Source organism: Capricornis sumatraensis, chromosome 2 (genome assembly GCF_032405125.1).
Source record: "Capricornis sumatraensis isolate serow.1 chromosome 2, serow.2, whole genome shotgun sequence".
NCBI lineage: Eukaryota > Metazoa > Chordata > Mammalia > Artiodactyla > Bovidae > Capricornis > Capricornis sumatraensis.
In genome coordinates, this window is record NC_091070.1 from 82,057,834 (window position 1) to 82,071,778 (window position 13,945).

At 38.0% G+C, this 13,945-nt stretch overlaps 1 protein-coding gene across 1 annotated transcript in view; it reads left to right on the forward strand.

The window, feature by feature from the left end:
• The window catches only part of MYO9A (myosin IXA), a 183,603-nt gene that overhangs the window by 150,321 nt on the left and 19,337 nt on the right, over nucleotides 1–13,945 (forward strand). The window contains exons 33-38 of the mRNA XM_068964194.1: nucleotides 77–138; nucleotides 2,339–2,531; nucleotides 3,973–4,101; nucleotides 5,039–5,144; nucleotides 5,898–6,029; nucleotides 6,923–7,046. Of these exons, the coding sequence (XP_068820295.1) occupies nucleotides 77–138; nucleotides 2,339–2,531; nucleotides 3,973–4,101; nucleotides 5,039–5,144; nucleotides 5,898–6,029; nucleotides 6,923–7,046 (746 nt within the window). The remainder of the gene's footprint in view (nucleotides 1–76; nucleotides 139–2,338; nucleotides 2,532–3,972; nucleotides 4,102–5,038; nucleotides 5,145–5,897; nucleotides 6,030–6,922; nucleotides 7,047–13,945) is intronic.

Sequence of the window (13,945 nt, forward strand, 5' to 3'; positions counted from 1 at the left end):
AAAGCAGTAAACTTGTTAAGTTTTGCCACTAATATATAGACTTCTGAAAATGTTACGTTTTTAACTTGTTTTTCAGTGTGCAAGTATGCTTGTCATAAGAAGTGCTGTCTGAAAACCACAGCCAAGTGTTCTAAAAAGGTAAGAAGTTATTACCTATGAGTAATAAATAACAGGTCTGTTGGAGAATGGTGCAGGAGAAGGAAAGGACAAAAAAGGTCTTTTGTGCCTTGTGGAAAGAAATCAAAGCCTCTTTGATGATCTTGTAGAGTAGTGGTTTTCAAACTTTTTGGCCACAAATTACTGTAAGAAATAAGTTTTATATCATAATCCTGCTTACACATATAGAGGTATGTGTGTATATATAACTGAATCAATTTTCCCAGAACTGTATTTACCTTTACTACATGGGAGCTGCTAACCTGATTTCACAACCGGCAACTTATTAAAGCACTCTTTTTAAAGGTTTCCTGCCTTTTTTTTTTTTTCTTTTTTTAAAAAAAATTTTTTGGCCACGTTATGCGATATGTGGGATCTTAGTTCCCTGACCAGGGACTGAACCCACTCTCCTGCATTGGAAGGGTTCAGTTTTAACCACTGAACTGCCAGGGAAGTTCTAAGGTTTTCTACTGTAAACACTCATAAGTGTTCCTATAAATTTTCTTGAAAGTGGTATGCTACAGTTAAAGATTTTAACATACACACTAAAATTCATCAGCATAGTTGGTGTGTTTACAAACTTCTACTTGGATTCGATACTGAACATGTACTCTGATAATTTTATGCTTCAACAAAGCAACCATTTTGGAAATATTTCAGGCTTTTATTGACATGTAATCACATTTGCTTATTTGTCACATACAATTTTAACAATACTATGCAGATCTGAACTATAATAAAATATGTGTGCATGTTTACAGCCCATGTATATAGTTTTCATCTGTTCCAAATTAGTAGACAAATCATGGCAAAGTACAAAGAGAAATTTGACTCAGGGCTTAAAATATACAATGAAGGTAAGACATCTGCTGACTAAGATGGAGTAGCTTGTGGTAGACTAATACTCGTGCTGAGAACAACTGAAAAAAATCTGCCCAGGAAAATTGGAATTTAGGGGCCTAGATCCTACAGAGAAAAGAATTACAAATTGGTGAATCTATATGTGTGAGATGTTTTCCTCTGAGTGGGAATTTGTCAGTTTTTGTTTTAGGACAAGAAGTCAAGATTCTGGGCAGAGGGCCACACTTAAAAGTCAGAGAAGTGAGAAAAGCTTTTAGAAATCTTACAGAGTTATAGAGACAAAAGTTGGAGTTTGGGATTGACGAGACTTGAAGGACCATGATCCAAACATATAGAGAAGTGAGCCTAAAACTCAGAGGTTTTCCCTTTAAGGTGTTTTCTGAATTTGTAAGCTGCACAGGTCAAGAGGCTAAGAAGCTAACAGAAAAGCAGATTATTTTGCAATCTCACAGTGTCAAAGAAAGAAAAATTGGAGTTGTATGAAAAGAAAGAGTGTACTGATTGACTAAAAGAACTCAGCACTGACTGCGTGCAGGTTGAAGGAGAGACTGGGGTATACAGTGTTCGGCTAGGCAAGGAGCATGGGGTGGGAGAAGGAAAGGACAAAAAGGAGATTTACATAAAAAGTTTTCAGTCTCAGAGATAATAGCTGGCATTCTTCTTTTATTTGAAGTACTTCAAATAATCTTAAGGAGAAGCCATTTTTTCCCAGTCACATAAAATAATAGTGAAATACAATATCAAAATACACGATTGAATTAAATAAAAGAGGACACTGATCTTGGGCCAGTCTGTGTGCCTCTGCCTTTAGCTGTGACATCAGTAGTCAGTTTACATAAACACCAGAGCATCCTTATGCTTCAGAAATTAGTGACAACTCTAATTCATATCAAATCAATAGATTTTCTAGTGGTACATGGTAAATGTTTAGTATGCAAAGTCTCTCCCCTTTCTCCTTTGCCCACAGCCCATCTTTACATGAAAAGATTTTTTTAAGGAAAGGAAAGCAGTAACCTGTAGCCACTGCCTGCATTCTTCCCCATTATTTGGTGGGTGTGGGGTGGGGAGGGGGGGAATGCAGTGAGGTGGGGGGAGATTCCAAGTGGAAGAGGATTGAAACAAACTTCTCACGTCTTTATATTTTCAGCATTAACAAGAATTCCCTTTCCTCCCAACTCTTCGAATTCCTTTTCCTCCCAACTCTCATAACTGTGCTTTTAAAACTTGAGGAAAAGAAAAAATTGTTACTTTTTCAAGAATTGGATAAATATGTTTAAAGGTGTTTGAATGTATTTGGAATCAAAAATTATCTTCCATGTAGTATGATCCAGAGCTGTCCTCTCGACAGTTTGGGGTTGAATTGTCCCGTTTGACCAGTGAAGACCGAACTGTTCCTCTGGTGGTGGAAAAGCTCATAAACTACATTGAAATGCATGGACTGTACACAGAAGGTATTTACCGGAAGTCTGGTTCAACTAATAAAATCAAGGAGCTTCGACAAGGTCTAGATACAGGTAAGATAGTGCCCTCTAAATCAAGACCAAATACTCTTATTTAAGTAGGTCATCTTATGCTGTTAGTTTTTATTACATGTTGATCCTTTGCTTGAAGCCAGAAGAATGCAGTCTTTGCTGTGGTGCTTTTTTTTTAAATCATTTGTAGCTTTCTTTTATATTATATGGTCCATTCAGCAAGCATACATTGAATATCATTTGTACAAGGCATTATTAGATATTTCAGACACATCGCGCTTAATCTTTTTAGCAGTCTGGTAAGATCGTATCATTAATTTACAAAGAAGAAAACTTAGGTTCAGGAAAATTAAATAATGAGCTATTATTGATAAGATGCAGGGCAATGTGCTGATGTTTTTCTATTAATCTTCACAACAAATCTTTGTACTGATGTTCACAGACAGTGATTATTATCCTGTTTACAGATGAAGAAACTGAGGCTTATCGAGGATCTTGCCCAATGACTTAGCACCAATAAGTGACAAAGCTGGCATTTAACCCATAATCTAAACTGTTGCCTCTTAGTCTCTGTTTACTCTGACTCCAGATGATGTTCTTTCTGGTGTTTATTCTTGCCTTCCTACATTGATGACATAGTTATTTAAATTGATAATTAGTGATTTGAATATGTATCTGTGTAGAGCTGTAACCTCAGTTCTGGAATGTACGCAGAGCTTTGACTTTGGCTTTATGTTCAACTTCTGCTCTTTACCATTATTGAAAAGGGATAGTTTTCTTTTTTTGGCTGCACTGCACAGCTTGTGGGATCTTAATTCCCGAGCAGGGATTGAACCTGGGCCCTCGGCAGAAAGCATGGAGTCCTAACCACTGGACTGCCAGAGAATTTCCAGGAATAGATCTTTTTGAATCACATATAGGTGCAACAGTTGTCTCTGTATAACCAAAAGTCTACCCATAGGCACCATTCATCCTATGTCACCCCAGTCATCTCATGTATAACCAGAGGGTTTTTAAGTGAAGCATAGTAAAGATTTTCTTCACATTTCATGAGCTCAGTTATCACTGTCCTTTTATCTCTAAGAATCACTTAAAATCAGTCTGACTTGTAGAAGATGTCTCTTAGGCCTTTCTTCTATTGGTCGTCTAAAGCATCACTACTAAAAGTGTGGTTCCCAGGCCAGGCTACAGCAAGAGAAGTACAGAAATTGAGAGCAAGCATTTAGAAACTTTGATAGCAGTTTAGTAGTGCTTTGACATGAAAACATGTGACCTTTTATTTTAACACATCCATCAGTCCACAACAGTTCAAAAAACAGACAAAAACTGTACCTTTACCGCAAGAGGAATACTGTTCTGAAGCATGAATTGGATTGCAGAAGATATTGATAAAGGCATCTTTTGGTCATGGTAGTTTCTAAAGTGTATTATTTGACCCTCTGCATATTTTTGCTTTCTTATCTAACTCTTTATCTCTGAATAGATGCTGAGAATGTAAACCTCGATGACTATAACATACATGTCATTGCGAGTGTATTCAAACAATGGCTTCGTGATTTACCCAATCCACTCATGACCTTTGAACTCTATGAGGAATTTCTTCGAGCTATGGGTAAGCACAGGTTTCCTGGGTTCAGGGAAGGGCTACACTTGGGAAAGAAATGCTATCTTCATATTAGATTGTTTAGCCATTCTCTCAGTTGGCTTAAGTTCATATAGATTCAAAAGTAATACAGTCGATATAAAACTGCCACTGAATTCTCACCTATTCAAATGTTGCCTTTCTTAGAGACTCATTAAAATGTCAATGTCCTAAAAACTTTCTGAGCAAGTCATTTAGTTGCTTCTCACAAAGAGGTTGAAAGACTAGGATTATAAACAAATTAAATTGTGAATCTAAGCAAGAACTCAGTGTAATGTTGGCTATCTATTCTGTGCCATACCTAACATGTTAGTTTAATTTTTCAGTGCTACAGATATGTAGGATTTTGATGAAGGCCTATCGAAGTATTCATTTAGGCCCCAAGCCATGGCTCCTGAAATTCCCTTGAGACTTACTTATAGCTTAGGTTGAAAGGAGAAGGGGGCGGCAGAGGATGAGATGGTTGGATAGCATCACCAACTCAATGGACATGAGTTTGAATAAACTTTAGGAGATAGTGAATGACAGGGAAGGCTGGCATGGTACAGTCCATGGGATTGCAAAGAGTTGGACACAACTTAATGACTAAATGACAACAATAGATAACTTGTATAGCAATTGATTAATTTTCATGGGGAATTGGTTTGCCACAAAATGAAAAACTGGGCTATCTCTTGCCTCTTGCTGTAATCAAGAATTACTGGGATCTAAATTAAAACCTAGGAGACTGCTTAGTGAGTATAGAACTCAAGCAGAGGGAGATTAGTGGTAACCAGTGAGTTTTCTTCTGCTATACAGGTATGGCTAAAACTCTTAAAAGTCAGCTGTACCCAGTGAATGTCCAGAAGGAAGATGTAGTGTATAAGAGAAGATATTTAGTCTTAATTGCTGCTCTTACTGTTTTCAGGCCTTCAAGAGAGGAAAGAGACAATCCGTGGTGTATACTCTGTCATTGACCAGCTCTCCCGAACTCATCTCAATACACTGGAACGCCTCATCTTTCATCTGGTCAGGTAACTTCAAGAAACAAAGGAACGCTTAACATTTTCTCTTGGATTGTTTTAAATAAATGAAGAGTTCCTTCATATGGAAAACTGATATTTTTTTATTATTAATAAAGTCAGTGCCTTGAACAGGTGGTTATGATTCCTTGGAGCAGAAATTCTCCATGGAGTTGGACTGCATGGCAAGTGCTTCCCCACCCTAATGAGCCACGTAATCATTCAGTCTTATGGTGGCACTGCGTAGCCTAGCTATATGTCTTAACTCTTGAACTAAAGAAGATGTGTGTTTATTGACATAGCCTAATTCATAGGAAGTGGTGGGATCATATGGAGCTCAGGAATTGACTGACTAAAGAGACTTCAGGGGCAGTCTGTGTTCTCCTAAGTGTTGATGTTGGGAAAGAAAGCCATCTTTCTCTTTGGATAAATATCTTTTATCACTGTCTGAAAATGCCTTAAGGTCTCTACTCTGCATTCTTTAGACATATTCATCTAGTAATGGTGACCTGGGACAGTGAGTCACAAATTTCCCTTGATCAGCTATCTGCTGACCTCAGTTGCTTCAGGGAAGGGACAGAGTGAAAGAGTGCTTCCCAAAGGCAAGGGAACCGCTTTGGGGAAATTCTACAGTGTCTCAACTGGTAGGAATATCCTTCCAGTATGATGCAGCTGATGTCATTTGCCTTTCTCTCATCTCTTCTGTCTATCTCCCTGCAGTTTTCCTTTTTTATCCCAGTTTCACTTGGGTTTTTTGTTCCTTAGGATTGCTCTACAGGAAGACACTAATCGAATGTCTGCTAATGCTTTGGCCATTGTGTTTGCACCCTGCATTCTCCGCTGCCCTGATACCATCGACCCACTGCAAAGTGTGCAGGACATCAGTAAGACTACCACGTAAGGCCAGTCACTATCACCTCTGCAATACCCCACGGACTTCTGAGTCAGTGTAGTCACTTTATCCAGATACCAGAGTGAATGGTTTTTCCTTTTTTATTTTGGCTGTCCCATTCAACTTGCAAGAATCTTAGTTCCCTGACCAGGAATTGAACACGGCCACACTGCAGTGGAAGTGCAGAGTCCTAACTACTGGACCACTGGACCACTACCTAATCGTTCCCCTAGTGAATGATTTCTTAGGTTCATATGTTTTTAATAAGATTGCTAGGCACCACTGGTCTTTTTTATGCTGAATATGAAAAATACCTTTAGATTCTATGTAACAAGCATCATTTGTTTTGAAAGGTCTTATTTTTTAAATTTGGCTTTTCTTTACGTTTGTTTATAGTTTCCAGATGTATTTTAAAATCTCATTTTACCAAATTACATATACTTTGTGTTTTCCTATAATCCAGTCTAACTGTAGTCTTGTGGCTCTGTATCTCTTTGGTCTTAATACTTTAATATTCCTGTATTTCACCTTGGCCTTTTTTTCACGGATCTCTGATTTCCTTCTAGGGTGCTGATTCTTAACCTTTCCTGCAAAAGGAGCTTTCCCCCAGAAAGGCCTGGTGTTTGTGTCCCATTCCCAGAGAGTCTGATTTAATTGGTCTGGGGTATGACCTAGGCATCAGGACTTATAACTGTTCCTCAGGTGGATACTAAAGTGCGGCTGAAGTTGTGAACCACCGTTATAAACCCTGTCTCTGAGCTCATAAAATAAGGGATGTTGATTTTTCTCTTATCCTCCAACTCTCTACCACACTTAGCTGAAAAGTAGTCTGTGACTGATAAAATGTATTTGATTTACTTCAGCTCTTAACAGTTTTCTCTCTTTCCTTTTGTTTCAGCTGTGTGGAGCTGATTGTTGTGGAACAAATGAATAAATATAAGGCTCGTCTCAAAGACATTAGTAGCCTGGAATTTGCTGAGAATAAAGCAAAAACCAGGCTATCACTGATTCGTAGATCAATGGTAAGATGCAGGACATAGAATCACAGGGGAAAGTGGGAGACTTCCTTGGATTTTCAGGGCACATTATGATGTGTGGAGAGAGATTATCTCCAAATCTTTTTCACATGGAGCAAGTGAAAAAAAAAATCACCTTATCTCAGGGTATGACGTTATGCCTCATGTTTGATCTTTTAGCTGTTTTTGGTTTTATATACAGAATATATTCAATTAAATGTGAAGAATTTTATAAATCAAGTATTTGGATAAAATGTTGGTGGTTTAATAAGTTGCGCTGTTTTTTTTTTCCTGTTCTTTCTATGAAAACTTGACCCACCCTAACTTTTGGCTCTACTTCCTTCTACCATCTGATCCCATCCTTAACCATGTCACTTTTGGTGGTCCTGCCAGTACTTCGGGGACATAGACAACTTAATCACTTACAAGAATCTGGTTCATAACATTACAGAATTCCATTATGGATCTGCTATTATCAAATAAAGATTTGCTAGATTTTGAAGAAAAGCCATACAAAAATGATAATTAATTTCTTCCGTTTGGCCACTTTGCTGTTTAATATCTTCCTTTGTAACCAGTGACCTATTTGTAAATAACTCTATTTCACACTGATCCATAATCAATAGGGTCTAGGTAACTGGAAACTTACTGCTGCATTTAAGTTTAATTATTGCCCATTTACTACCCTTCCCCTGACTTGTAAAACAAAACTGTATTAGTGAACACCCATTCAGATCCCCAGTAAATCTCTAAAGAGAAGCAAGCTTCCCCATCATCAAGCCCATGCTTTTGCAGGGGCCCAGCAATACTTCCACTATCTTCGTAGTTTATCCTTAGATTAGCATTAAAATAACTCTGTTTCTTCCTTTACTGTTAAACTGCCTGGCACAGGACAAGTGCCCAACAAATATCTGTTGATTAAGTTAGTGAAGGGTGTTCTCTAAAAACAAACATAAACACAATTTTTCCAGCCAGTAAATGTATTCAATAAAGCTCATCACAAAACACATTCTAAATTTTCTCCCCAGTAAATGAAAACAGAAACCCCATTTAAAAGTGAAACCCTTTTTGTAGTATGAAATTTTAAGAACTCAGTTCTGAGAGATCCAAGTTAGCAGTACCCATCCAGGGAAGAAAGGAAGAGACTTTTTACTATAAATCTACTTTTCACAGCAGGTAGACAAGCCATGCTTTTTTGCTGATGCTGCAGAAGACGGATATATTCATTCCACTGAGAGATTAAACCTCTTTAACGGGGCGATGACATGTACCTTCTAACCTTCTGCTTTCCTTTTCATGTCCTTCCTAATCCAGAAACCTGTACTAATTGCAGTTAGATTTATGAGCATTACCCGCAGTTCAGTCTCGGTATGTATTAATATTGTAATGTGTCACAGCCACTCTACATTATTGTCTCTCATGCATCCAGCAGTTGTTCTGCTCTGTCTGCCATCCATGCCTATCCACCCTCCATGTGCAGCTCCAATTCAGGTCCCACTTCCTGTTGAGCCTTCATGTGCTTTTCTCTTACTCTCTTTCTCTAGAATCTTTATTTTCTTTCCTCTGTATCATGCTTTTGAACAATGTCCATTTATAATATTCTGGTTTTTCCTCTTTGTCAGATAAACCTCTTTGTGGATTTCTTCTTTGGTGTGATTATTGAAAGGTGAACATTGAAAGCAATGAGATGTCAAAGTTCTGCTCTATGAGCTGTGTTCTCATCAGTCTCCTCCCTTACTACTTGGAAAACCTATTACTGTTTTCATCATCCTCCATCATTAGAAATGCTTATTTACCCATTCTTATCTGTGACTTTGTTGTCTTCCTAGAGGTAGAAGTATGACTTCTTATCTACTTAGTACTTTTTAGACAGAACTGCAAGTAGTAGTGAGCCTGTTGATCGACTGGTTCTAGACTTAAATAGTAATAGTATAGTAGAGCTCATACCAAAATTTCACACATGCAACAAAAGAATGAAGAGATGGAATACCAGTATATATGGAAACTAATTTCAGAGACTGTCCATCTTTGTGTAACCAGTTTGTTGAAGATCTCAGTTTGCTGGGATATAAATATAAATCAGTTTTGCTTTTTATCTAGTAACTAACTGCCTTGCAACTCTGCCGTATTAAAATCCCCTTTCCTACTGGATATATCAAGTACCTTAACACGTCTTGTCACTTTTTCCGTAATTTTTAAATATTCTAGTCTCAGTCTATTATTTAAGACTAGTGAAGTCGCTCAGTCGTGTCTGACTCTTTGCGACCCCATGGACTGTAGCCTACCAGGCTCCTCCATCCATGGGATTTACCAGGCAAGAGTACTGGAGTGGGTTGCCCCCCATTTAAGACTAAGTTCTCTTCATATTATAGCATCAGTCACAGGCTTGATCCAGTACTCTTATCACTTTTTCCCAGGATAGAATAGACCTTAATCTGGGTCTGAGAACTTTAGGTCACACACTTCTGCCTTCCCTCTTTCCTGAGCTGTTTTTTTTCCTCTGGTGTTGAAACTGGGAGGAGTGATAGGGGAGGCAGAATTCTACATGATGTGCCAAGTATTGAGTCTTCTTGGTTGTTCAATACTACTATTCAAGTTCATTGTAGACGGGCTAAATGAAGGTGTGCTGACAGTGAGCTGAAGTCTGTTGTTTCCATAGGCATTGGCAATCCCTTGCAAGATTTGGTTACATCTTCTGATTGATGGCATTCATACCATGTGTCTCTGATACGTGTGTCTTTTTTTTTTTTTTTTTTGCCTCAAGACCTTACCCAATCAGATCTACCTCTCATGGCCAGTTCTAGGGCCTGCAGGCACACTGGGGAAAAGGTTATATTTTTCATACCTCTTGGTTCCCAAGAACTTAAGGTGGGTGATAGTCTTGCCTACCTTCCTGTGTGACACTTTCCACACATTCTCTCCCCACTTCTCTTTTCCCCTAAGCATATTATAGAGTTGTAAGTCAGTAAGTCTTTTGCCTATACAGACCCCCAAACAGGGAATGAAATACCAGTCTGCCTTTCTTTCCGATGACTTCAAACTTGGATTCTTACCTTTTCGATTAGTTATGACACTGCTTTTTTGCTATAAGAGGAGAGAGAATATCCTCCTTTCATAAACATTATGTTCCTCTCAAAGTCCAATAACCCCTCTTTTGTTTTTAAAGCCTTTTTAGATATGTATGGAAGGAAAGGCATTAGAATATTGATGACAGTGTTGGTTTAAAGAAAATGGAACTCTCAGTAAGCCCTAAGAGGAGAAGCTGGTGCCAGTTATTGTTGACTCCTTAAAACTATAAGAAGGGGTATTTAATTATCCTCAGCTTTTGACCTTAGGTACAATTTTGGAACATGACGAAAACTCCCACTTGCATATATGCATCCTATTGCATATGCATCTAGCTGTAGAACAGGTGTTGGGCCCAGACTTAGATCAAGACTATGTCTCATATGTATTCAGTATTCATTAAGCAACTGCGGGATTGAATCTGAGAACTGAATCGAGGAGAGAGAGTGATTTTTAGAATATTCACTGCTGCTGCTGCTGCTAAGTCACTTCAGTCGTGTCCGACTTTGTGTGCGACCCCATAGACGGCAGCCCACTAGGCTCTGGTGTCCTTGGGCTTCTCCAGGCACTGGAGTGGGTTGCCATTTCCTTCTCCAGTGCATGAAAGTAAAAAGTGAAAGTGGAGTCAGTCAGTCCTGTCTGACTCTTTACAACCCCATGGACTGCAGCCTACCAGGCTCCTCCATCCATGGGATTTTCCAGGCAAGAGTACTGGAGTGGGGTGCCATTGCCTTCTCCAGAATATTCACTATAAATAAACTAATCAAAGTCAGTAGTATTCATGTCTTCATAGGTGGAAAAGTTGCTATTCTGTAATTAAATACAGTAGTGACTTTTCTTAAGTGGGTGGGATGAAGTGAATTTGTATGTTATTGCTAATGTGAAAAGTCATTTGGGTTGGGTGTTGAAAGATGAGAAATAATTTAACAAATGGAGAGAAGAAAGTAGAATGACAATTCCAGAGGCAGAGAAGCACGAAACAGATAATGACTACCTTGTATAGCTAGAGCTGGACAGGTTGTGTGGATGTGGCAGAAGAATTTGGAAAGTTAGACTGAAACCAGATTTGCAGCATTAAAAATTTTGAATTCTCCGAGTTTGAAGCCCTGGAAGCTATGGAAAGCTTTTGAAGTAGGGGAATGTTACCATCAATTCTTTTTGAAAAACAACTGTAGCATTTTAAAGAAGAAAGGATTAGAGATGGGCAAGACTAGCAGCCTTTATCAGTTAGGAGACTTGTAGATAATCATATGTGCCTTCACTGAAATAGGTTGAATCCAGATCATTCCATTTTAAAATGTTTTCTGCTACCATGTCCTTTCCATGTAATTAGATTTGTGTAGTATAAGCTAGGCTGTTCCCATACTAGGATTTCAGAATACGATGTGCTCACAGTCTATCCAGTTATATCTTATATAACAAATTAGGTGTTTTTGTAACTTATTTATAATTCTAAGCATAAATATTGATTTAATATTATTTACGCTAATATGAAGAATAGAATTTGAAATAACATTTACTAATCTGTCAAACCACGTCACAAATTATCCTGTTGAAAGATGTTACAGAAGTTTTCACAGCCAAACAAAGTTTGGGATATAATATGTATCACTTCTAAAACTTTTAACTGTAGAGTACTTTCTTCATAATGGGTCTAGTTTAATAAGAGTTCTAAAAAAGGCATTTTAAAAAGACATTCTAGTTTTTTAAAATAGTATCAGTTGCTATTTTATGTACTTATTTTGGAATTTTAAAATTGCTCTTAAATCTTCAGGGTTTTCTTGCTGCACTCATAGTAGTTGGCAGTGCTTGTGAATTTTGCATCATCTAGGCTTTCTGAAGAACTTACCTGCATGTCTCTGTTAGAAATTGGTATACCTGCAATTCTGTATATCAGGGTGGATCTACAGGGATAAACTTTGCAATTGACTACACCAAGAGAAGCAAGAAATGCCCTTCCAAAAGTTAAGTGTTAATAATTGAAAAGTTAAGAATCAATTGAAATGTGGCAGCTTTGAAGAGCTCCAAAGGAAAAAGATATTCAGGCGTGGACTTGCCTCTGGCAAGTATTCCTGTCATTTCCTTATGTTAGTGCACAGTGTCTGAGTCTGCTCTTCACATTCAGGTGACTTGACATAATAAGAGTTAGATCCACAGAATGAAGATTTTCTGAGAATATAGAACTGTTCTTACTGTTTCTGGTACTGACCAGAAGGTATTTTTGTAGTGTTAATTTTTTTTTTAATATAATTGCTATATAACATTGTATTAGTTTTAGATGTAGCACATAATGATTTGATATATGTATTAATATATATTGTGAAGTGATTATCACAGTAAGTTTAGCGAAGCTTTGTCACCGCATATAGTTAACAATTTTTTTCTTGTGATAAGAACGTTTAGTATCATGGTTAGATAACACCACAACCAGAAGACCCTGGCTCTTTCTATTTCTCCAGAACCCTCTTTCAGAGATCATGATGGTATAGGCGAGAGGCAGGACTTGAAGATCCACATGCAGGAAGCATGTAGCACCTGTGCTGAGGAAAATTTGGCCCAGGACCTCTTCGGCAAAGTAGGCAAGAGGAGAACAGTGTTTGTGCTTCTCTGTGTGTATTGTGAAAGGAGCATCTCTTTTGAAGCCTTGAAATTGTGTTATTCTCTCAGATGTGGACAAACAGGAAAAAAGATTATGTAGGGAATTCTTTTAGATAGAATTCCATAGGAGTGGAAGAACCACAGTAATATCTGGCAAGGGTGCTTTTTAAGAAACTTGAAAATTAGGTTTGTGGAATAAAAGGCAGAAGTTATGGAGTAAGGAAATATAAAAATTGTATGATCTTGGCATGGTAGGATTATATGTGAGAGAAGAGAAGATGAAGATTTACAAACAGTAGAGTGAGTGATCCAGGGGTGTTGAATGTTTAGAGAATAGAAAGTAAGGAATATTAGACAAGAATGAATGATGGTGGCTCCCTATGCTTTTTTTTTTTTTTTTTTGCTGTGAGATCTACCATTTGCATTCTAAAAATTGATTGTTAAATAGTCTCATTTCATTCTTGTATCTCCTTTTTTAAAATTCATATTTAAAGCTTAATACTAGCTCTTTTGTATAATTCAGATGAGTTGCTCAGTCGTGTCCAACTCTTCGCGATCCCATGGACTGCAGCATGCCAGGCTTCCCTGTCCATCACCAACTCCCAGAGCTTGCTCAAACTCATGTCCATTGAGTTGGTGATGCCATCCAACCATCTCATTCTCTGTCGTCTCCTTCTCCTCTCACCTTCAATCTTTCCCAGCATCAGGGTCTCTTCCAATGAGTCAGTTCTTCGCATCAGGTGGCCAAAGTATTGAAGTCAGCTTCAGCATCAGTCCTTCTGATGAATATTCAGGACTGATTTCCTTTAGGATTTACTGGTTTGATTTCCTTGCAGTCCAAGGGACTCTCAAGAGTCTTCTCCAACACCACAGTTCAAAAGCATCAATTCTTTGGCCCTCAGCTTTCTTTATAGTCCAACTCTCACATACATACATGACTACTGGAAAAACCATAGCTTTGACTAGGATGGACCTTTGTCAGCAAAGTAATGTCTCTGCTTTTTAATACGCTGTCTAGTTTGGTCATAGCTTTTCTTGCAAGGAGAAAGCACCTTTTAATTTCATGGCTGCAGTCACCATCTGCAGCGATTTTGGAGCCCAGGAAAATAAAGTCTCTCACTGTTTCCATTGTTTACCCATCTATTTGCCATGAGGTGATGGGACTGGATGCCATGATCTTTGTTTTTTTAATGTTGAGTTTTAAGCCAACTTTTTCACTCTCCTCTTTCACTTTTGGATAA